Raw genomic sequence first — 23,809 nt, 5'->3', positions numbered from 1 at the left:
TGTGTTTCAAGGCATTCACATTGCTTATCAGTGTGGATGGCACATGCTTCATTTGAAGTTTTTACTATGCCAAGCCCCTGTATTATCAGTAATGCTTTTGACTTCAAGCAGCAGACAGCGTATTAAAAAGCGGAGACATCAGTCTGCCTACAATGGTCCATGTAGTCAAAACTATGCTTTTTCCAGTAGTCATGTGGATATGAGAGTTGGACCATAAAGAAGGCTGAGTGCCCAAGAATTGATGCTTTCATCTTGTGCTGGGGAAGACCCTTGAAAGTTTCAATGCTGCTGCTTCTAAGTCGCTCAGTCCTGTCCAACTCTGTGCGACCCCATAGACGGCAGCCCACCAGGCTCCCCAGTCTTTGGGATTCTCCAGGCAAAAACACTGGAGTGCGTTGCCATTTCCTTCTCTAGTGCATGAAAGTGAAAAGTGAAAGTGAAGTCGCTCAGTCCTGTCCGACTCTGTGCGACCCCATGGAATGTAGCCCACCAGGCTCCTCCATCCATGAGATTTTCCAGGCAAGAGTACTGGAGTGGGGTGCCATTGCCTTCTCCGGTTCAATGCTATTGAGGCTATAATATCTATTATTCTCTTACATACTCCCTCAGGGTAGCAGAGTCTCTGCTGCTCCAGCCATCACATCCACATTCCAAATGGAAAAAAAAAAAAAAAAAAGAAAAGATAAAGGTAAGAGTTAGTGCCCTTGGCAGGAAATGATAGCTCTCCAGGAATCCCACTGATTTATGTGTCTGTTCAAAATTGTGTCACATGGCCAGGCTAGCTGGAACACAACTAAGGAGAAGGAAGATGGAAGTGATGTCCATCACGGATCTGATGACAGTCTCTATTTTTACAAAATGAGAAAATGAGGCTTAGAGGTCATAAGTGACTTCCCTCAAAGTTGCATAGTGATTTAATAGCCAAGCTGTCTTATTTCATTGAGCTACTGTGTCCATCCACTTTGATAAGTCATGCGTCTACATTTCCATAAGAGAATGCCAACTTTGCTTCCACTTGTCTAATATCTGGAGCACATGGGTGTCTCTGCCTTTGACAGTAAATAAAAGAGGCGCTTCACTTGTTCAGTGAAACTCTTAGACTTAACCTGACCACTTGCCAGCAGCTGCACGAATCGCAGGTTAATAGCTCTGGCATCTTGGCTGAGGAGGTAGATCTGTGTCTCTCCAGCTGCTCTGAACACCACAGACCCAGGCCCACTACTTCCTTTCCCTTCACTGAGTTATCATCTAATGATCCACTCTTGGATGTTGTTGAAGGTTAGGATGATCAAAGATAATTTAAATTTTTAAAAAATACATCCTGTAAAAGCCTAGGTTGAAGACCGTGCCCATTTTGCAGCCCAATACACCTTTTATAAGTTTCCAGGATACATGTCTTTTAGAATTGAGTGCCTAAAATTTGTTTTCCTACAAAAGTAGAGATGGGTTTGTATCAGTGATCTGGGATGGCATGGCTACTGTAATTAAACACAGATTGAGTTCTAACCTTTCAAAGAGTCAGTTCATAAAGGACAATGTGGCCATTCTTATTTCATTACAGTAACTATATCACCCATGAGTAGTGGCTCAAATAAGTTTCTTCTACTATATAGTTTGGAATCTCTTTTTATCTTTTTCAATTGGCCTGTTTTATGTCTATTGAAATAGCTTAAGTCTTTTCTCATTCATTTTGGAAATACAAGTGATTTTTAAGAACTAAAGGAATTTGCAATGACCCATCATCAGGACAGTTTAGAAAGGGAAAAAGAGGAGTAAAGAACTGGGTCATGGCATCGAAGGGCTTATATTTGCAGTGCAGTGAGAGTGAGCCAAAGCAATGCTCATCACAGTCCCAAATTCTCCTGACATCCAACTGCGACTTGAAGTATTAACTCAACAAATATTTGAGTGCGTAATTACACTAATTAGATGGGAGCTCGGGTGTCTGAGTCTTTGTGTAAAACAAACCCATCACCTGTTCATTAAAAGTTAAATCTGGACAAGACCTTGAAAGATCTGATCAAACTCTCGACCTCAAAGGAGCATTACATTATCAGATAGATAGCGCTCAGCACTTGCCTGAATATCTTCCGAAAAGGAGATGCTGTGCTGTGCTTAGTGGCTCAGTTGTGTCCAACTCTTTGCAATCTCATGGACTGTAGCCTGCCAGGCTCCTCTGTCTATGGGGATTCTCCAAGCAAGAATACTGGAGTGGGTTGCCATGCCCTTCTCCAGGGGATCTTCCCAACCCAGGGATCGAACCCAGTTCTCTTGCATTGCAGGCAGATTCTTTAACATCTGAGCCACAGGGAAGTGCAAGAATGGATAGGCTACTGAAATGGGTAGCCTAGCCTTTCTCCAGGGGATCTTCCTGACCCAGGAATCAAACCAGGTTCTCCCACATTGCAAGTGAATTCTTTACCAGCTGAGCCACCAGGGAAGTCCAAAAGGAGATGACACAGAATTAAATCATCAAAGACTTACCTTTTAGTAGGCAAGATGCTCTACTTCAAATGGGGATTCAAAGCATAAAGAAATTGAAAACAATGCGTTTAAGACTATAGGGAAATCATCCCATAAATTTTAGCACCTCCACATTATGGAATGCAATGCAGCAATTAAAAATCATGTTCTAGTAGGCTAGGTATTATCATATAAAAAGGTTTATAATATATGAAATGAAAAACAACATACACAGGCAGAATATACAGTATAATTCTTATTTTGTAAAGGAAAAACATCTAACAGAGCAAATACACTAGAGTGAAATAGACCAAAATATTGAAAGTTACGCTTACTGCTAGGTGATAGAATTATGGGAAATTTTCATTTTCATCATTATGATTCTCTATGCTTTCCAATCTTTATATAATGAGTATGTATTATTTTATAATCATGCAAAACGTGTTATTTTTTGAAAGAACAAATGAAGAGCCCTTACAATATAACTAAAATGCCTTAACATGTGAAAATTCGGATAATACTAAGGAAAAAGAGTTCAAACACAGAAACACAAATCAGGCCAATGCAAAGTGAAGACATGATTAATTATTAACCACCTCTGTCAAAAAACTTGGCCAGGCAGCGTGTTAACTAAACCAGCGATTTTTGAAGGACAGGAGCCAGGTCGTAGTAACGTTTCAGAAGCAGTGTGCTATGGTGGGTACATAAGTTTCCATAGTCAAGGAGAGCTGGGTTAGAATCCTGACTTTGTCCTCAGTAGCTGGATGACCTTGAATAAAGTCCCTTTATTTCCCTAAAGCTCAGTTTTCTCTTTTGTTGAGAGATTTTTTTTTTTTTATGTGAGATGTTTTTAAAGGTGATAATAATACATGCTAGGGCTGCTCTGAAGGCGCAGTGATATGGTGCATGTCACTTCCTCCGTACAGACCCAGGTCCCTAGTGATGCCCAGCAAATGAATGACTGCAGGGCTCTGGTGCTCAGAGCCTGGAGGAATCCTGGGATGAGTGAGAAGGGCTCACAAGGTCTCTCTACCCCAGCCATGTGAAAGAAGCATCGGGATCAGTATCAAGAGCCCTGGGTTCTAATTCCAGCACCACATTTAGCCTGTGTCAGCCTCTGATTCTTTAGTTACAAAGAGGGTATGATAAACCTTTCTTTGCTTATTCATGGAGTTTACCATCATATAAAGCCATGTATTCATTCATTCTTTAATCAGTTTTTGAATACCTTCCTTCGTGATAAATAATATCCTAGGTGCTGGGGTTATGACAATGAGGAAAAAAGAGAAAGATTCCTGGCCTTTTAGAGTTTATAATGTGGAGGCACTGAGATAATAAACAAGATGAATAAGTAAGATATACAGGATATTAAGTGGTAATAAGTGTTAATGGAGGAAAATGAAGTCAGGGCCAGAAATAGGAGGTTGGGGGTGGGGGGCTTTAATTTGTGCTCAAGTGCTAGGGAAGGGCTTCCTAAAAAGATGGCATTTGAGTAAGTAAATGCCTGATGTAAGTGAGGGAGCAAACTTCTGGCATTTAGGAGAAAAGATTGCAGACAGAGGAAGCAGCCAGAGCAAAGACACCATGGCCATGGGTGACTAGTGAGCCAGAAACAGGATGGTTGGAGCAGAGGGAGTGAAGGCAGGAGCAGTGGAAGAGAAAAACCAACACGGGAGGTTTGCCCAGGTAACCAGACAGGCTTTTGCTCCAAGTGAGATGGGACGCCACTGGGGGGTTTAAGCATGGGACTGGCACAGTGTGATTTACATCTTACAAGGATACCTCTGCCTGCTGTCTTGAGAACATAGCGTAGGAATCTAAGGGCAAAAGCAGGAAGATCATTTGGGAGGATGTCATGGACACCAGGTGTGAGAATCAGTGGACAAGGATGGTAGCAGTGTTGTTGTTCAGCCACTCAGTTGTGTCTGACTCTTTGCGACCCCATGAACTACAGCAGGCCAGGCTTCCCTGTCCTTCACCATCTCCTGGAGCTTGCTCCAACTCATGTCCATTGAGTCACTGATGCCATCCAACCATCTCATCCTCTGTCACCCGCTTCTCCTCCTGCCTTCAATCTTTCCCAGCATCATGGTCTTTTCCGTGAGTCAGCTCTTTCCATCAGGTAGCCAAAGGATTGAACTTCAGCTTCAGCATCAGTCCTTCCAATGAATATTCAGAATTGATTTCCTTTAGGATTGACTGGTTTGATCTCCTTGCAGTCCTAAGGACTCTCAAGAGTCTTGTCCAGCATCACAGTTCAAAAGCATCAATTCTTTGGCACTCAGCCTTCTTTATGGTCCAACTCTCTCATCCATACAATACTGGAAAAACCATAGCTTCGACTATACTGACCTTTGTAAGCAAAGTGATGTTTCTGCTTTTGAATGCTCTGTCTAGGTTTGTCATAGCTTTCCTTCCAAGGAGCGGATGTCTTATGTAAACCCACTTCTGTTCTTCCAGTTCTGCCTGAAAGCAGAACTCAGTACTGTTTCATTCTAGATAAGACTTGGAGCAGAGGTCAGCCAAGAAGGGATCCAGTGTGTGTGCCTTTCCAGGGGAGGCCTCTCTTTTCTTAATCATCCTTTTGAGATAATCTGGTGTATTCCAAGCCCACTTCTTCCTAACTGACATGCTTTTCTCCTCAACCCTCCTCAAGTAGCATAAAAAGCTTAATCAACCCAAATTACAGGGTCTGCTTAATTCCAGGAGTTGATTTGAATATCATTGCTTCAGGAGGAGGAGAAACAAGTCTTCCTAAGGAGAGAATTTCCTATTAGAAGGACTGTTCACAAAAGCGTGTCCTTGGCAGCCCATTAATTATATTTCATTTTGACAGATCTCATATATAGTTGTTATGTCTTAAGGGGGGTAGGAAGGTGTTGGGTGATTAATTGGTCGATAGTATATGTTAATTGCATGCTAATTAAATTTAAATTTAATTCCTATTTGGAACACTGAATTTAACTCAGGACCAGAAAATTAGAATATTCAAGCTTTTTTAAAGGAACATGTCTTTCTATCTGTCACCTTCATATGTCTGTTGACACTTCCTTCTTGTTTACAAACTTGTTTTTCAAGAAAAGGGATGAGACGGTTCTTAGAGCCTCTAGCCGTAATAGTATTGGTTCTTGCAGTACATAAATATCTAATTGGTTTATTGAAAAAATATATATATATGTATACCCTGTTCTTAGATTTGCTCTGAACAAGTTCTGTCAGGCTGGGAAAATGTACTCTTTGATTCCTTCCCTCTGGCTGGATAATTGAAGATGCAGCTCAGGACAGAGTCTGTACTTAGTTTCTAGAAAAGCACTAAGATGCTCTGCTACCCCAAGGCAGAGGGCAGGGCATCCATGACACTGGGGGCTTCTGGGAAATTCCCTGGGTCTGTTGTTTTTTCTCTCCCTCAAGGAAAACCCCAGGAGGGGAACACTTTGAGAACACTGTTGACAAAATATCCAGGATTTCCTCTTTTACAGTCCAGGGGCAGGAGGGGAACCACATCCTTCCTCTCCTCCTCTGTCCTAGGTAGAGAAGGTGTGTGTACGTGTGTGTGTGCACGTGTGTGTGCTAAGTCACTTCAGTCATGTCCAACTCTTTGTGACCCCATGGAATATAGCCCCCCAGGCTCCTCTGTCCATGGGGTTTCCCAGGCAAGAATACTGGAGTGAACTGCATGCCCTCTTCCACAGGAAGCCACACAGGTGCCACCTGGGAAGTCCACCTAGGATCTGGTTGTTTGCAGATTTCCTTGAGGGTAGAGTACTAGGCCTTGGGACTTCTGTTTTTAGCCTGCGAAGAAAGCCGTGGACCTCAAGTATGGTAGAAGGAACATGGATTTTGAAGTTTAACTGATTGGGATCTGTACCCTGGCACTACCTTAGACAAGTTAATTCATTCTTCTGAGTCTCAGTTCTGTCATCTGTGAAAGGGGTGATGGTTCTAATCTCGCAGCACTGTTTTAAGGCTTCAGTGAGACCATAAATGTCTGTGCAAACCTAACACGTGCACAGTCAGATGGCCAAGGCCTGGGCGCTTCTGTTGCCACCCCTGGCTGGTCATCACCCGCCTCCCCTCTGGTCCCGTGGAGCTGCCTGCCCCTGGACGCAGCTCTCGCGTGCACGCTGCGCTGTGGCTCATCCTTGACATTGGACTGTCTTAGAACTGGGCTCTGAGCTTTGACCCTCCTTCCCTCACTAACTGGCTGTCTCCTCAGCTGTCCTGGAGAAGCCTCTGGAAAAGAAAGCCGGCAGAAACTACGGTCCCCCAGGCAACAAGAAGCTCGTCTATTTCATTGACGACATGAACATGCCCGAGGTGGACTCCTACGGGACTGTGCAGCCTCACACGGTCCTCAGGCAGCACCTGGACTATGGCCACTGGTAAGCGAGCACACGGAGGGACTCGGCTGGGCGGGGGACAGGCCCAAGGCCGATTTGTCCTGCTGGAGCTGCAGATCTGAGCTCAGTTCTGGCACCAGAGAAGGCGCTGGTCAGAGAAGCTACTGAGCTCTTATTTAAGGGGAAATGCCTATCCTTTCTTTACCACTTATCTCTAAAGTTACCTTCTTCAAGCTTCCAAAGCATGATTAACCAAGACCCCCCTACCCCGCTACCCACACCCCACCTCCCACTGTGGTTCTGTCGCACTGAGCAGGGCCTTTGATGAGAACACCTAACATATGCCTTAAATCAGTTAATTAATTAAAAAAAAAATTTTTTTAATTGGAGGATAATTGCTTTACCATATTGTGTTGGTTTCTGCCATACATCAACATGAATCAGCCATAGATATACATATGTCTCCTTCGTCTTAAACCTCCCTCCCACCTCCCACCCCATCATACCCCTCTAGGTTGTCACAGAGCATCTGATTTGAGCTCCCTGCATCATGCAGCAAATTCCCACTGGCTGTCTATTTTATACACGGCAGTGTGTATGTTTCCGTGCTGCTCTCTCAATTCGCCCCACCCTCTCTTTCACCCACTGTGTCCATAAGTCTATTCTCTATATCAGCCGTTGTCTCTCAGAACATCGCACAAGCTCCATTGTTATCTCCTGCAAGTGTATCATTTTTAATGGCAAAAGGTCTAAACTTACCAGAAAGAAAAAAAAAAGTCGGTGATTTGAGGCAACTCTGGCTTACCATCCTACCTCACACTGAATCCAGTAAGACCTTCCTGGAAATTCTACTGCATGGCCTTCATATGGTCACCTTTCCGCTCCCAGAAATACCCACTTCATGCTTCTCCTCTCTCTCCAAGCTTGCCACCCAGCCTCCGTGGATGACCACACTCACTGCCTCCATCTCTAGCTTCCACGTCTATACAACTTACCTGCCTCCCTGTGCCTCCCCCCACCACATCTTCCCTGAGGCTTAACCGCCCACCAGCATCTTTGCGTCTACTCTTTCCGCCTCTGAAATCTCACTTCACCTGTTAGTCCCTCCTGATCACTTCCTTCACATCAATATTTAAACTTGCATGAATTTACCTAGTGATAGTGAAAGTCGCTGAGTTGTGTCCGACTCTTTACGGCCCCATGGACTATACACTTCATGGCATTCTCCAGGCCAGAATACTGGAGTGGGTAGCCTTTCTTTTCTCCAGGGGATCTTCCCAACCCAGGGATCGAACCCAGGTCTCCCTTGTTGCAGGCGGATTCTTTACCAGCTGAGCCACCAGGGAAGCCCAAGAATACTGGAGAGGGTAGCCTATCCCTTCTCCAGAGGATCTACCCGGCCCAGGAATAGAACCGGAGTATCTTGCATTGCAGGCGGATTCTTTACCAACTAAGCTATCTGTGTTCAAAAATACCATTTTCTGACTGCTGCTCTGTCTCCCTCTGTGTTACCAGATTCTCTCCCCAGTTTCCAGTTCCCCATCTCCCACTCACTCCTCCAGCCACAGTGATTAGGTTTCTGTCTCCCCCACTTTACTGTTCTTACTCAAACAGCTGTATCTTTACTGTGACGTCCTGCAGACCCCATTGGGTCACCATCTTTCTTCTCCGTACACACTTGATGTGGTTGACTGCTCTGTCCTGGAAGTCCTGGCTTTCTGGGTACCACACAGCCTTGATTTCCTCCTACCTCTTTGACCATCTCTGTGGTCTCTCCTTCCTGTTCTACTTCCACAGACATGGTATCCCTTAGGGATTTGTCCTCAGCTGTTTTATCTTCTCAGTTTCTACCAGTGGGTCTAATCTTTTTTTAACCTCTCAAACACATGAGTGATTGGGCACATCCCAGCTCAGCTTCACAACACGCTCCCCTGCCTGAGCCCTCTCTCACCTGCGGCTTCTGACTGTCCCAGGTATGATCGAAACAAACTGTCCCTGAAGGAGGTCATGAAGGTTCAGTATGTTTCCTGTATGAACCCCACCGCGGGCAGCTTCACCATCAACCCCCGGCTTCAGGTAATGGGGGAACTGTGACCTTGGAGTCCTAAACATCACCTTCCAGACCAGATGTTACTGGTCTCTGTGGGAAAATTGGCTCTCCACCCATCCAGCCTCTTTACATGGTAAATCATACAGGATGTGGATTTGCATTTCCAGGGAGACAAAAAAACACCTCAACCCAGACCCCCTGAGGCTTTTTTCTTTTTTTATAATTAACTTTCATTGGAGCATAGTTGATTTGCAGTGTTGTGTTAGTTTCTGCTGTACAGCAAAGTGAATCAATTATATGTGTGTATACACACACACACACACACACAAATACACACACACACACACACACACACATCCATCCTTTTTAAAATTCTTTTCCCATATAGGTCATTACAGAGTATTGAGTAGATTTCCCTGTGCTATACAGTAGGTTCTTATTATCTGCTTTATATATTGGAGTGTGTGTATGTCAGTCCCAATCTTCCAATTTATACCTCCCTCCCGTTCCCCCCTCGGTAACCATGAGTTTGTTTTCTACATCTGTGACTCTTATTTCTGTTTTGTAAATAAGTTAATTTGTACCACTTTTTAAAGAAGCTTTTCGAGCCAGATGGAATCATAGGGTTAGTCTAATTCAACTTGGCCTTCAGAATGAGAGAACTTCAGAGGGGTGAATGACCCTGCCAAGGTCACATGCATTCTCAGTATCATGATCAGATTTGGACCCAGAGTCCAGGTTCCCTTCTCCTTCTGCTATGCCACACTGACATCTTTGATCAGAGGTCCAAAGCCCTTCATTCATTCTAGGCTCAATTAAGTTTGGGTTTAATGTGAGAAGTGTGGCCGGAATGTAGAATTCAAAGCCCTCCTAAGAATTCTTGACCACCATATCCAAATCCAGAAGAGGTGATTTCTGTTCTGTGACCACAGAGGGTAACTCGTGGCCTCCTCCCTGTGGCTCTGTTTTCCCGAGCAGCGTCACTTCAGTGTGTTCACCCTCTCCTTCCCGGGAGCAGACGCCCTGTCCTCCATCTACAGCGCCATCCTGACTCAGCACCTCAAGCTAGGGAGCTTCCCAGCAGCGCTGCACAAGAGCATCCCCCAGCTGCTCCATCTGGCCCTCACCTTCCACCAGAAAATCGCCACCACGTTCCTTCCCACAGCGATCAAATTCCACTATATCTTCAACCTCAGGGACTTCGCCAACATTTTCCAGGTGAGTCCGACATCTCTGAGACACCTTTGGAGGCTTGACAATGACCCTGTTCCCTCCATCCTTGGCCAAACTCTTTGACAAAGGCAGAGTTCTTATGGGATGATGAACATATAAGTAAACAGAGTACCGTAGGATCTGTGTGGGTCTATTCAACAGAACAGAGTTCCGGGGCTTCCCTGGTGACTCAGTGGTAAAGAAGCCACCTACCAATGCAGGAGACACATCAGTCCCTGGTCTGGGAAGATCCCACATGCCTCAGAGCAGCTAAGCCCATGCACCACAACTGTTGAGCCCAGGTGCCACAGTGCCCTAGAGCCTGTGCTCCAAAACAAGAGAAGCCACCGCAATGAGAAGCCCAAGCACCTCTACTAGAGAGTAGCCTGTACTCTCTGCAACTAAAGAAAAAGCCCTTGTAGTGACCAACATCCAGCACAGCCAAAAATGTTTAAAATATAGAATTCTATTAGTCGATTGAGTTACTTCTCAGTAAGCCAGATGCATTTTTTGAGTTGGTTCCTTCAAGCTGAATGTGGCTCAGCATTTCAAAGATAATGTTATGTAATGATTTCAGCCTAGGAAAAGAGAGTGGCACGGAAGAAAGATAAAAATATTTTGCACGCCCTGTTGGTCCACCCATCTTTCTTGAGTTGCAAGAGAATGTCCCCCAAACCATGCAGGAGGGCTCTGCCTCCTATAGAAGCCATGTGGTGCTACTCCTAGGAGACCATCCTCCAGCCTCTGGGATGCCTCAGTCCTAAAAACTCTGGGTTATTTCCCAGGTCAAAACCATTTCAAAATAGTGATGCTCTTCTAACTAGGGATGGCCTGTGTCTGCCTGGTGCTTCCAATTGCTCGGCTCCTCACTATCAAAACCTCCAGAGGGCAGTGCAGCAAACCCGGCCCCTTCTTCCCCTTGCTCAGGTAACCCGTCCTGACATCATGGGTCCATAACCCTCCCATCCTGGAGGAGAATCTGCAGAAACTACTTCTCAGAGGGACCCCTCTCTAGGACAGCTCTGAGCCATTTTTGAGGGAAAGTGCCTTTTATACCAAGCAGAGGCCACACCTGTAGGGAAATGTCAACTTGACCAGGGAGCAAGGCTTGACCCTCCATGGGGAGCACATTGATAATTACCCAGGGTGAAGAGCCGACTCATTGGAAAAGACCCTGATGCTGGAAAGCACTGAAGGCAAAAGGAGCAGTGGGTGGCAGAGGATAAGATGGTTAGATAGCATCACCAACTCAATGGACATGAATTTGAGCAAACTCCAGGAGACAGTGGAGGACAGGAGAGCCTGGTGGGCTATAGTCTACGAGGTTGCAAAGAGATGGACGTGACTTAGTGACTGAGCAACAGCAACATTCAGGGCATTACCTGTGCAGGTAGGACTCTGGGAAACCTCAGACTAGCAAAAGTCCAGGCACTGAGGCCATAGGGCTTGCGGGTTCCATGGTCATCAGGAGCAGAAACCCACTGAACATTAGTTCAGTGATCTGAGAGTAGCATTCCCAAAAGGCACACCCAGAGGGTGGACCACTGAGCCCCACAGCTAGGCCAAGTCTCTGAGCGCACGTGTGACCTGACCCAGGATGGTGCTCCTGGGTCAGGTGCCTCCAAACATTCACTTATTAACTTATAAATGAGGAAACAGGTGCACAGAGCTTACACTGATTTGCCTAAGAGCACACAGCCAGCCAGGGAAGGAACTGGACTAGAACCTAGGTCTTCAGGTCCCCCTTCCAATATGCCATTCTGTTGTCATCCATCCTTTTGATGAAACAGCCTAAGACAGTTAAGGCAACAAGAAGGACCCAGCCCCGTGGCCCTCAGACCTGGACAGTGGCAATGTCTGTGCATCTCCACCCTCACCTCCCATTTATCAAGTATTCATTGAGAAAGACTTTTAAAAATTTTATTTATGTATGTATTTATTTTTGGCTGCTCTGGGTCTTCATGGCTGCACTCGGGCTTCCTCTAGTGGTGGCAAGCGGGGGCTACTCTCTAGTTGCGGCGCACGGGCTTCTCATTGCGGTGGCTTCTCTTGTTGCTGAGCACAGGCTCTAGAGCACAGGCTCAGGAGCTGTGGCACACGGGCTTAGTTGCCCCACAGCACAGGGGGTCTTCCTGGACCAAGGACTGAACTTGTGTCTTCTGCTTTGGCAGGTGGGTTCTTAACCACTGGACTACCACGGAAGGCACTTTTTCTTTTTTTTAATCACACAAGCCATCTCTTAAATCTCACCGAAGCGGGGTGAGACACAGGTGTCACCGTCTGCATTTTCCAAATGAACAAAAAGGAGTTAAGTCGTTAGATCAAATTCCCATTGCTCGTAGTGGCAGAATGAAAGGGAAAAGAGGCATCAGGTCTCCCTCACACGATGCCCTGAGCCGGCTCCTGCCTGGACAGCACCTTGTCACCTGCGCGACCTGAAATTCATACTCTCGACAGCCCTTTGGGACACACATCGTTATCCCAATTTAACAGAGGCTGGGAGACGTTGCGAGCTCGTAGATGACAGCGTGAATGCTCGGGGAGGTAGAAGAGTACACATGGTGTCGGTGGAATAACACGTAGGCGGGAGCAGGCCTCGTAGACGTCGCCAAGCCACAAGATCGGGCAGGGAACTTTGAGACCAGAGAGGATCTTTGTAAAAGGTCCAGCTTCAGTCTGTAATAAAGCTGGCACTTATTGAGCCCGTCCTATGCCCTCTGCATCTATTAGCTAATGATTTAATCCTCAAGACAACCATTTCAGGTGCAGCACTGATCACTTCCAATTTGGAAATGACAAAACTGTGTCACAGACAAGTCAGTAACTCGAGTGTGTTCGCGTAACTGCCAAGCAGAAGCCTCGTACCCCAGATGAGTCGGGGGGTCAGCTCTCTTGTGTGGGGATTCAGGCTGCCAAGGTGTCCTGAGGAAGGAGGGTCCCAGTCCGGCCTGTGTTAGCTCCTCCCTAGTCAGGGAGGAACTAGGAGGAGAGGTATGGTGTGGGGCTAAGTCTGTTTCTTTTCCAGAGTCAGCCAGCCTGAGTAGCAATCCCTGGGCTCTGTGTCCCAGCCCTACCTCTGCAGCCTGCCAGCTGTCAGCTCCCAGCCCCAAATGTGGGAAGTGCACCCCCACTGGAGAACCTGCCTCCGTCCATCCACACAGCCCCTCACCCTCCTCCTCCAGAACAGAGTTTTGAGCCCACAGCTTGGCTACAGCTTCCCCCTCCCTCCCCTTTCCCAGCCTGCTTGCCTAAAGGCCTGACAGGAGAGCTGTAAGGAGGGTTGAATGCCCGCAAGGAGACAGGTGCTGTCTGGAGAACACGCCGTTTTCCTCCATCCAGCTTGATCCAAGCTTCCATCATTCAGCCCTTCTCTGAGCTTCACTCACTCTGTCCAGGATCCAGACATCAGGACAGAACTTGATCGTGCTCTGAGCAAAAATCATTAAGCATTCCCATCTCAGTGCTACACAAAACTGTCTGAGTTGGTGCAAAGTTTGCCCTTGACACACTCTCATCGACTCAGCCCTTAATTGTCAGTCAGCCTGAGCATCTGGCTGTAACGGGGCTTGTAAACTTGAGCTGATGGCTCTCCTCGCTCCCAGAGTCAGCACTGGTGGCGGGGCTCCTTCTCCGCTGTCCACACCTCACACAGGGCTGGTACCCAGGAGATCCAGGAAGCAGACAGGGGCCAAAGGGACCTAATGAGATTTCTTTCTTTCTCTAAAATAAACTCTTTTAAAAGTCTCACATCCAAGCCGAAAAGCACCGAAGTCATGAACACACATCTCAGTTAATTGTCACGAAATCATCACAGCTACATAACCATAGCTGAAGTCAAGAACTACTTTCCCAAAAAATACATTTTTTTAAAAAAGAAGTACGTTCCCAGCATCCCTGAAACCCCTTGTTTTTCTTCCTTCTGTTCACTCTTTAAAAAAAAAAAAAATGAAGCTTTTCTTTTCTTTGTACTTCCCTATTTATTTGGCTGCATTGGGTCTTTGTTGCCGCAACTTCCCATTGTGGTGGCTTCTCTTGTTGTGGTTCGTGAGCTCCAGGTTGTGCAGGCTTTGGTAATTGTGGCTCCTGAACTCTAGAGCCTGGGGTCAGTAGTTGCCGCAAACCACCTTAGTTGACCCATGGCATGTGGGATCTTCCCAGACCAGAGACAGAACCTGTGACTCCTGCTTTGGCAGATGGATTCTTAACCACTGGGCCACCAGGGCAGTCCTCCGCTCACTCTTTTCTTCTTCTCTCAAAGCTAAAATACTATCTGGACTTCTAGCCCCATATGTTATTTCAGCCTATTTTGGGACTTTATATGCAAATTGTATGGAAAATACGCTGTGTACTTTTGTTCAATATTATGTTTGCACCTATATACACAATCATGCCATTGGTAAAAATGAATCATAGTAACAATTCCTTTCTTTCTGACCCTTAAGTCTTCCCATTGCTTTTTCTTGCCTGCCGCCTCAAGGAAGAGACGTAGTGAGAGTGGCCTTTCGCAGCATTCCTAATTTTAAGGGCAAGTGTTTACAATAGTTGGCTGTTAAGTGTGATGCTTACTATAGATTTTCGTGGATGCTCTTTACCAGTCTAAGAAAATTTCTTTCCGTTTATAGTTTACTAAGAGTTTTTTTTTTTTTATCATGAATGTATGTTGAAACTTAAATGATTTTTCTATATCTGTTGAAATCACTGGTATTTATCTTTTTCTCTTTTTTTTCTGGAAATGGGATAAATTACATTGATTATTTTTTAGTAATCAACCCAACTGAGTTGTTAACATGGTGAACTTACTTGATCTTCTGGATTCCACTCATTATTTTTTTCTCTATAATGTTTGCACCTATATTAATATGATTTTCGTATCATTTTTCTTTCTTCCACTGTTCTAAGGTTATGAAGTCCTCATAAAATGCATTGGGAACCATTTCCTCTATTTCTACTCTCAGGAAGAATTTTTAAGACACTGTATTGTACCTTTATTAAATGTCAGAAGAATTTAATGATGAAACCATCTGGAGTTTTTTTGTGAAAGATTTTCCATTATAAATTCCATTTTTTAAATACATATTAGGCAATTCACATTTTCTCCTTCTTTTTGCATCAGTTGTGGTCAGATGTCAGTGTCCTCAGCTTCTAATTTATTAGCATAAAATTGTTTATAGTATCCTGTTGTTATCTTTTAAGTATCTGTTTTATCTGACATGTGCTCTCTTTTTTTGTTCTGGCTATTGATTATGTGTACCTTCTCTGTTTTTCTCTTTTTATCTTCAATCAGCGCTGCTAGAGAGTACGGCTAATAGTGCTAGTCTTTTCCAAAGAAACTGAAAAAGAGACATATGTCAATATTATGTGTTTGATTTTATTGGTTATCTCTATTTGATACATTTTTGTATACAAATTTATTAAAATTTGCTCTTTTCTTTATAATCTCTTTCTTCCTACTTACTCTAGGATTGAGGTAAGTTTGTTCTTGTTCTTCTCTCTTCTTGACATGGTTACTTAGATCATTAATCGTCAGCCTTTCACCTCTTGTTATGACTGGATCTTCATGCCATGCAGGTGAATCTGAGCATCATTCTGTCTGTAGCAAAAGTGTTAGTTGCTCAGTTGTGTCTTGACTCTGTGACCCCATGGACTGTAGTCCACCAGGCTCCTCTGTCCATGCATTTCTTCAGGCAAGAATACTGGAGTGGGTAGCCATTCCCTTCTCCAGGGGAATCTTCCCAACCTAGGGATTGAACCCAAGTTTCCCTCATTGCAGGCAAATTCTTTATTATCTGAGCCACCGGGGAAGCCCATTCTGTCTGTAATGACGTACAATTAAAGGACTCCTTTTCTTGTAAGATAAGACAGAAGTCAGTGAGGGCAAAGAAGACATTGATGAGCTTTAAGTTATAGGATTTGAAATTGTCAAGAGGCTCTGACCTCAGTGGTCTCCATTTTTCCATAAAGGAGGTTGGAGCACTGGCGAATAGTAACAGGGAAGTGATGGAAATTTGAAAAGAATAGTAAATATTTAGAATGATCCCTGAGGTATATAGGAAGGAGAACTTACTAGAGGTGAATAACTAGATTGCTGACCTGTAAAAGTTAGCTATATTCCTTCCAGCCCTCTGTTGTCCTTCTGATTTGAATTAACAGTCATCACCCAGATTAGCTTTCACAATGGCACTTGTAGAGTTGAAATGCAGCCAAGAAGCCACCTCACCCATTTCTGTGGTGATTTGGAAAGTAGTGGTTGAAATTCCAGGATCTCAGGTCAGGCAGACCTGGCTTCAGAGCTGTGTGGTTTTGAACTAAGGCCACTTATTACCCTATACCGTAGAGCACGCTTGCTTTCTTTCTGAATCACACCCTTCACCTTATGCTGAATAACTATTGTAAAAATTACTTTGTAGGTTCATCACGGTGGTTAAGTGAGCTTTGTCTGGCGGAACATCTAGTTCAGTGCCTGTTGCATAACTGGCTTCCATCAATAGTAACTGTTGAAGTTTTAAGTTGCTATACATGTTATTTTTTTTGCTGTTTATTCTCCTTACAGGGTATTCTCTTCTCCTCCGTGGAATGTGTCAAGTCCACACAGGACCTAGTAAATCTCTATCTGCACGAATCGAATCGGGTCTACCGGGATAAGATGGTGGAAGAGAAGGACCTTGATCTTTTTGATAAGATCCAGGTAGACGTGGTCAAGAAAATTTTTGATGTGAGTATTGCCCTGTGAATTTCTGCTTACATCTGAAAAAGAATGGTGATTATGCAAGGATCACCAAAATGATAAAAATCCAGCCCTTAAATTGAAGAAAATCATATTTAGATAAAGAAAGTCTGTCCTTAGTGTGACAAAGTGGAAAATTCTGGGGCAAGAAGAGATACAAATTAACCATAGAATCTCGGTCTTGTGAGGTCTGTGAAGACCATCTGACCATATCCTTGTCCTTTCCCCAAATTGGTCATCCCAGCTGACACACCAGCATCCTTGGAAATTCAGAGTCTCGTCTCTGCAGAGCCAGCCACTTTGGAACTGCTATTGGCTGGAAATTTGGAACAAGTCTGAAACTTGGAACATTTGGAACAACTCTAGAGACTGAAGATTTATTTAAATAGTGATTTAAAATTTATTTCCTGGGTTATGCCCCTGCTGTTGAACAGCATGCTGATCACCTCTTCCCGAGTGAGTCCTCCAGTCTGAACCTTAGAAGGAAAGAGTGGCAGGTGGGAACAATTGCTCATGCTGACATACACTCCTCCTGATGCATTAGAAAGCCTGTTCTTTCTTGGACTCACTTTCATAACAATCTCCACCTCTCAAAATCTCAAATATTTGGGTTTTTATAAGTAAACAATTCCTTTCTGGATTAAAAAAAGAATAGCTGTCCCTTTGAAACTTCAAGGATGGCTTGGTAGTGACGAGACAAAGACCCCCTGTCTTTTAAGTCAGGTGAGTGGTACTGGGTATTTTATCTTCTTATACCTAATAAGGTTTGTCTCCACTCTGTGTGGAACCAGACCCAAGAGTCGGTCAGGAGGGTCCTTGCCCCTGTGTCTCGTCACCAGGACCTCGGAGAGACTGTGGAGCAGACCCAAAGCCTGAACGTGTATTGCCATTTTGCACACGGTATCGGGGAGCCCAAGTACATGCCCGTCCAATCGTGGGAACTTCTGACCCAGACGCTGGTGGAGGCCCTGGAGAGCCACAATGAAGCCAACACGGTGATGGACCTGGTGCTCTTCGAGGACGCGGTGTGCCACGTGTAAGTGTGCTTCTCTCCTTGCCTTTCTTCAGCGGTCTCCCCTTCCCAGTGTCAGGCCTCACTGGGGCATTTGAGGACACCTAGATAAAATCGGGAAAGCAGCAACTGCTTCTGCCGTGAAGGTCGAGATGGCAGCTGGTAGAGCAGCTTCTGCCACTGACCTTGGGGGGCAGTGTCGTGTTAGACTCTGGAGGAACAGGATTTGTGCACATGGTTGCCATTCACAATCCTGGTCCTGACCACAGTGACACCAGGGGAGAATGGGAGGTCATCAAATAAGGCAGCAGAAGGCCTGAGGACCTGTATTCCCAACCCACCCTAGTCCAGTGAGATCGAAAGTTTTAAGTGCACACGTTTCAAAAATTAACTGTCCTTTTAAGTCTTGCTCCTGTCAAGTGAATGGGATTCCCAGGTGGCTCAGTGGTAAAGAATCACCTGCCAGTGCAGGAGACACAGGTTCCATCCCTGGGTCAAGAAGATCCCCTGGAGAAGGAAATGCAACCCACTCCAGTATCCTTGCCTGGGAAATTCCATGGACAGAGGAGCCTGGTGGGCTACAGTCCGTGGGGTCACAAAGAATCAGACATGACTTAGTGACTGAGCATGCCCTAAGCGCACAGGCTATCAAGTGAACCATGGAGAATGGTCTCCAAACCTCCCAGACAGTATGTACTGACACCTGAGCTGCATTTACCACCCTTCCTGCCTTCTACAATCACTCCACCCTGCCCCCTGCTGCCCAGGGTCTCCAACAGCAAAATCCGCTTGGTCTTCCACTTCCGAATTCTTACTGAAACCTAACTGATCCCTGGGTTAAGGAACGTGTGTTTTTTCTTCCCCCTTCTATATGCCCCAGGGCCTAGAAAGAGGTAGGGACCCTCCTTCTCCCCTCACTCCATGCCGGTGGCATTTCTCTGCACCAAACAATATAGTGAGAAGCACAGGTAACTAAGCTTACGGGCAGCACTGCACACAGCGCCCAGGATGGAGTCTGTACACACTTTCCCAGGAACCCACAGGCCCGGCTGAGAGCCAGGTCCCAATTCAGGTCCTCATCCTGCCACTGATGGGTAGTAGTACTGCGCAAAGGACACAACTGCCCCAAGCCTCAGTTTGCTCCTCCAGAAAGTAAGGATTTTTAAGGGTCCTGCCTGTCGAGGGCTTTGTGCTGCATAAGAGTCCCTGAGATTAGAGTCTTTGTCTTTTCGGCATTGTTTTCTTTCCCTCAAAGCACCTTTTCCCTCCTACCAAGTTCCTTCACCATTCCAGCACATTCTCCTTCTGCTTCTTTGGAAAGCTTCGCACTAGATCGTTCCTCCTGCTTTTGGCATGATCTTTGTCTTTTTCTTTGTTCGTTTGCTCCAACGTATGTTTTTCTGCCTCCTCCTCTTCCTCTTAGAATCACTTCATGTTTATTAAGAAAAAAAAGGAAATTCTTTCATGCCCCTTCTTTTGTGCATCTTATTGGTTCTCTCTCTCTCTCTCTCTCTCTCTCTCTCTCGTGTGTGTGTGTGTGTGTGTGTGTGTGTGTGTCTAGTCTTCAATAAGCCAGTTTCCTCCAGCTGTGCTGCGGTACATCTTCAGCTTTTGTTTTTAATCTCCCAGAAGCTCAGTAATGGGCTTAACTCAGACTGCCTTGGTTTTCTAGCCCAGGCACCCTTTAGAATATTGATCTTCCTTTCAGATTTTGTGATTTAAATGCAGAGTCCTTTGCCCTCATCAGAGGTTGTTAATGAACCCCCAGCTGGCGTCCGATGCTGACAGTTGCAGACTTCACCATTCTTCTTTGAAAGCTTCAGCTCTAACGATGCATTTCCATTTAGCGATAGAATAGCATGGACCATGCTGAACTGACTTCAGGCCTTCCAGAATAGAGCTGGGTGTTGGGCGGCCCACCAAACCTACTTGAGTTTTTCCTTCCCCTTGCCTGCCTCTCTCCTCATCACTTCATCCCTTGTTGCTGTTCAGGTGCTCAGTCGTGTCCGACTGTTTGTGACCCCATGGACTGCGGCACTCCAGGCCTCCCTGTCCATCACTGTCATCCTGAGTTGGTTCAAATTCATGTCCATAGAGTCAGTGATGCCATCCAACCATGGCATCGTCCATGGTTGTCATCCCCTTCTCCTGCCCTCAGTCTTTCCCAGCATCAAGGTCTTTTCCAATGAGTTGGCCCTTTGCATCAGGCGACCAAAGTATTAGAGCCTCATCATCAGTCCTTCTAATGAATATTCAGCATAGATTTCCTTTAAGATTGACTGGTTTAATCTCCTTGCTGTCCAGGAGTCTCTCAAGAGTCTTTTCCGGCATCACAGTTTGAAAGCATCAATTCTTCGAAGCTCAGTGTTCTTTAAGGTCCAATTCTCACATCCATACATAATTTCTGGAAAAACCATAGCTTTGACTATGCAGACCTTCATTGGCAAAGTGATATCTCTACTTTTGAATATGCTGTCTAGGTTTGTCATATCTTTTCTTCCAAGGAGCAAGCGTCTTTTAATTTCATGGCTGCAATCACCATCTGCAGTGATTTTGGAACCCAAGAAAATGAAGTCTGTCACTGTTTCCATTTTTCACCATCTATTTACCATGAAGTGATGGGATCAGATGCCATGATCTTTGTTTTTTGAATATTGAGTTCTAAGCCAACTTTTTCACTCTCCTCTTTCACCTTCATCAGTTCATCCCTGCACCCCGCCCCTCTTTTTTTGAATCTGAAGAGAGGACCTGGACATTTTTGCACCACCATCTCTCCTTTTGTCACCGTAGGCAACCCTTTCTCATATAGACACAAAGAAGATGACTCCTTGCAACTTCTTCACCCCCAAATGTGATGCTTAGGATAAGGTCTTGGGTGTTCTGCTTCAATTCAACAAAAACTTCTTGAATCCCTTCAATGCGCTAGCACCATAGAGAAAGTAAGCTGGGAATACACACTCTTCACATGTCTAGAAACTCTGGTTTAATAACGCATCTGGAGAAGTATACATCTGTCTAGTACAAGACAGAATATCAAAACTGAGTAATTATAAATGCAAAAGTAAAATCATAAAATGAGCTAAAGTAGGTCAGTGAAAACCTCCTGAGTGTTTGCTGTATTGTGTGCTCAGTCACGCCCAGCTCTTCGCAACCGCATGGACTGTAGCACGCGAGGCTCTTCTGTCCATGTGTGTGTCCAGTCTTCAGTAAGCCAGACTCCTCCAGCTGTGCTGTGGTACCGCTTCAGCTTTCGTTTACTTGCCTGCAGTTTTCCAGGCAAGAATAGTGGGATGGATTGCCATTTCCTTCTCTAGGGGATCTTCCCGATCCAGGGATTGAACTCCAGTCTCTTTCCTCTTCTGCACTGGCACACAGATTCTTTACCACTGGGCACCTGGAAAGAATATTTAGGGGAATAAAATGTCACTAGATAAATGTAGTGACATACGACCTGTTCACAGTGGCTGCATCACTGTGCTATCCATCCCCAAACATATGGGCTTAACTTTCAAATTCAACTCATACAATCTGACATATTCTTATGCTCCAATATAGTAGACTCAACTTTTGACTACTTCCACCTAAGAAGAAATTAGTGCCACCATAATGGGGTGGTGGAGAAGGCAATGGCACCCCACTCCAGTACTCTTGCCTGGAGAATCCCACGGACGGAGGAGCCTGGTGGGCTGCAGTCCATGGGGTCGCTAAGAGTCAGACCCGACTGAGCGATTTCACTTTCACTTTTCACTTTCATGCATTGGAGAAGGAAATGGCAACCCACTCCAGTGTTCTTGCCTGGAGAATCCCAGGGACGGGGGAGCCTGGTGGGCTGCCGTCTATGGGGTTGCACAGAGTCGGACACGACTGAAGCGACTTAGCAGCAGCACCAGCATAATGGGGTGGGGGAGTGCAGTTTTTCAGCATTTATCAAAAGCCGTGAAAACGGTCTCACTAGGAATTCATCCTGTGGACATAATTAGAGATATAACCCCAGGCCCTTCCTGTTGCCATCACAAACCCCTCCTGGCTGCCTTGGGCTCTTCCTCCACCACCTGTGCTTCACCAGAGGCTTTGGCTTAACGCAGAGTAGGGAGACTTTAGTCCACTCAGGCCAGAGGTGAGGCCAAGCTTGGGGACCATTGTCAACTACAAATTGGCGCTTGCCAAGGGCATTTGCTCTCTGCCTTTGCAGAGATTGAACCCTGTTCTGCTACAGCTGTGGACCTTCAACACCCCCTGAAGAGAGTCCAGGTTGGAGAGTGAGGCACTCTGTGCTCCAGGAAACTGGTGGAACAGGTCTTTAGATAAATATTTTCAGAAACTTATTTCATGATCCCAATCCTTGCATCACCTCATATCTAGAAAAGCACTGAATCCCTTCACGGTGACATCAGCTCCTCAAGACTAGCAGAAAACCTTGGATTACTCTGAACTCCCTCTTTACCAAAATCTTATCTAGCGATCTTTCCCCACGACCTCTTTGGAGCAGCCTCTCAGAGGTCTCTGCGCTGCTGTCTCCCGAGCTGCAGTCCTCATTTTGCCCCAAATAAAACTTAACTTGCAACTCTCACCTTGTGCATCTTTTCTTAGTCAACCTCTTAACTGAGTCTTCCCAAGCTCAGCCCAGGATGTGCGTGCAAGGGTTTCAGGTCCCCCCAGACCATTCCACCTGCTCCTGACGGAGGGGAATCTGATCGAAGCCCTGTGTCTCTGCTTCTCTCTCAGCTGCCACATTAATCGCATCCTGGAGTCCCCCCGGGGAAACGCTCTGCTGGTCGGCGTTGGGGGGAGTGGCAAGCAGAGCCTGACCCGGCTAGCGGCTTTCGTCAGCTCCATGGACATATTCCAGATCACGTTGCGGAGAGGCTACCAGATCCCGGACTTCAAGGTAGGAGGGTCGGCGGCTGCAGGAGGAGACCTAGCCTCTCCCGAGCTGCCCAGCTCCCTGTCACCCTGCATTAGCTCTTCGGCTCCCTCGCCCAGAATCTCCTCTTCACAGTCTGTCCACCTTCTTCTTAGACTCTGGGCTGGTGGCTGGAGGGGCTCATTAGACCCTGCCTGAGAACCTGGCCTTCCCAAGCTCTGTATCTGGGAGACCTCCGCTGCTTTAGTGATATCTGTAGAGCCTCAGCTCTCACCCAGACAGGAAGCACATCTATTAATACATCAAAGTCAACAACAACAAATTTTCTACCAAATGATTGTGTGTGCATATGTGTGAGTGTGTTTGTGTGTTCCCCCATGTACATATATTTTTTGCAATACAAGTCTTTTCCTGGAGCTAGTCATAAAAACACAAAACTCTGCTATCATAAGATATAGTCATCTACCCAGGCCTGGAGGTCCAAGTACGTGGTGACTCTTCTGTCAGAACTAAAAGCGTTTGCTTCCCTCCTGGGGCAAGTCATTCACTCGTGTGATGATATAAGTTAACACAGGTGAACAGGGGACCATCCTTGTCTTTGGAAAGCTCATGTCTCTTGGCACAAGGCAGGAGTCCTAGAAACTCATTCAGGAGCCACGGTGGTTGTGTGAATTAAAGATCATCACTATTTATTCTACTTTTCCATCTATGGGATCAAGGCCTGGGAATGAGGCATATTTTTCTGCCTGTGAGTTCAAAGTCACACTCCTCCTTCCCTCCCGTTGCCATCTTTCCTTATTTCCTGTGAGAACAGACAAGAAAGCGGTCCCGTTCCTAAAAAGTGGGTGGGGGTCTCTTTTCAAGGAGGCCCTCTTCTCAGAGGTCTCTGCCGTGGTTTCTGCAGGCGGACCTGGCGGGCTTGTGCCTGAAAGCCGGGGTCAAGAACCTCAGCACCGTGTTTCTCATGACCGATGCCCAAGTGGCTGACGAGAAGTTCCTCGTGTTCATCAACGACCTCTTGGCATCTGGTAAGAGACTCTTTGCACTTGAATATCTCTAATGAATTCCTGCTGGAGTCAGAGTCATTCCCAGGTGGAGGCTTGGTTCAAGGTCAGAAGAGCAAGGCCACAGAAATGAGGGAGAA

The 23,809-nt window shown here is 45.8% G+C and overlaps 1 protein-coding gene across 9 annotated transcripts in view; it reads left to right on the top strand.

Moving 5' to 3' along the window:
- DNAH9 (dynein axonemal heavy chain 9) overlaps nt 1-23,809 on the top strand; it is a 284,870-nt gene that overhangs the window by 147,188 nt on the left and 113,873 nt on the right. For all 9 annotated transcript variants that reach the window (XM_045164838.1, XM_045164842.1, XM_045164840.1 and 6 more), the window contains 7 exons: nt 6,680-6,845; nt 8,777-8,879; nt 9,832-10,071; nt 16,616-16,777; nt 17,629-17,825; nt 22,527-22,689; nt 23,570-23,693. In XM_045164838.1, the coding sequence (XP_045020773.1) occupies nt 6,680-6,845; nt 8,777-8,879; nt 9,832-10,071; nt 16,616-16,777; nt 17,629-17,825; nt 22,527-22,689; nt 23,570-23,693 (1,155 nt within the window). The remainder of the gene's footprint in view (nt 1-6,679; nt 6,846-8,776; nt 8,880-9,831; nt 10,072-16,615; nt 16,778-17,628; nt 17,826-22,526; nt 22,690-23,569; nt 23,694-23,809) is intronic.

Source organism: Bubalus bubalis, chromosome 3 (assembly GCF_019923935.1).
Source record: "Bubalus bubalis isolate 160015118507 breed Murrah chromosome 3, NDDB_SH_1, whole genome shotgun sequence".
Taxonomy (NCBI): Eukaryota; Metazoa; Chordata; class Mammalia; order Artiodactyla; family Bovidae; genus Bubalus; species Bubalus bubalis.
The sequence above is the reverse complement of the archived record's forward strand: the minus strand, read 5'-3'. Positions and strand labels throughout refer to the sequence as shown.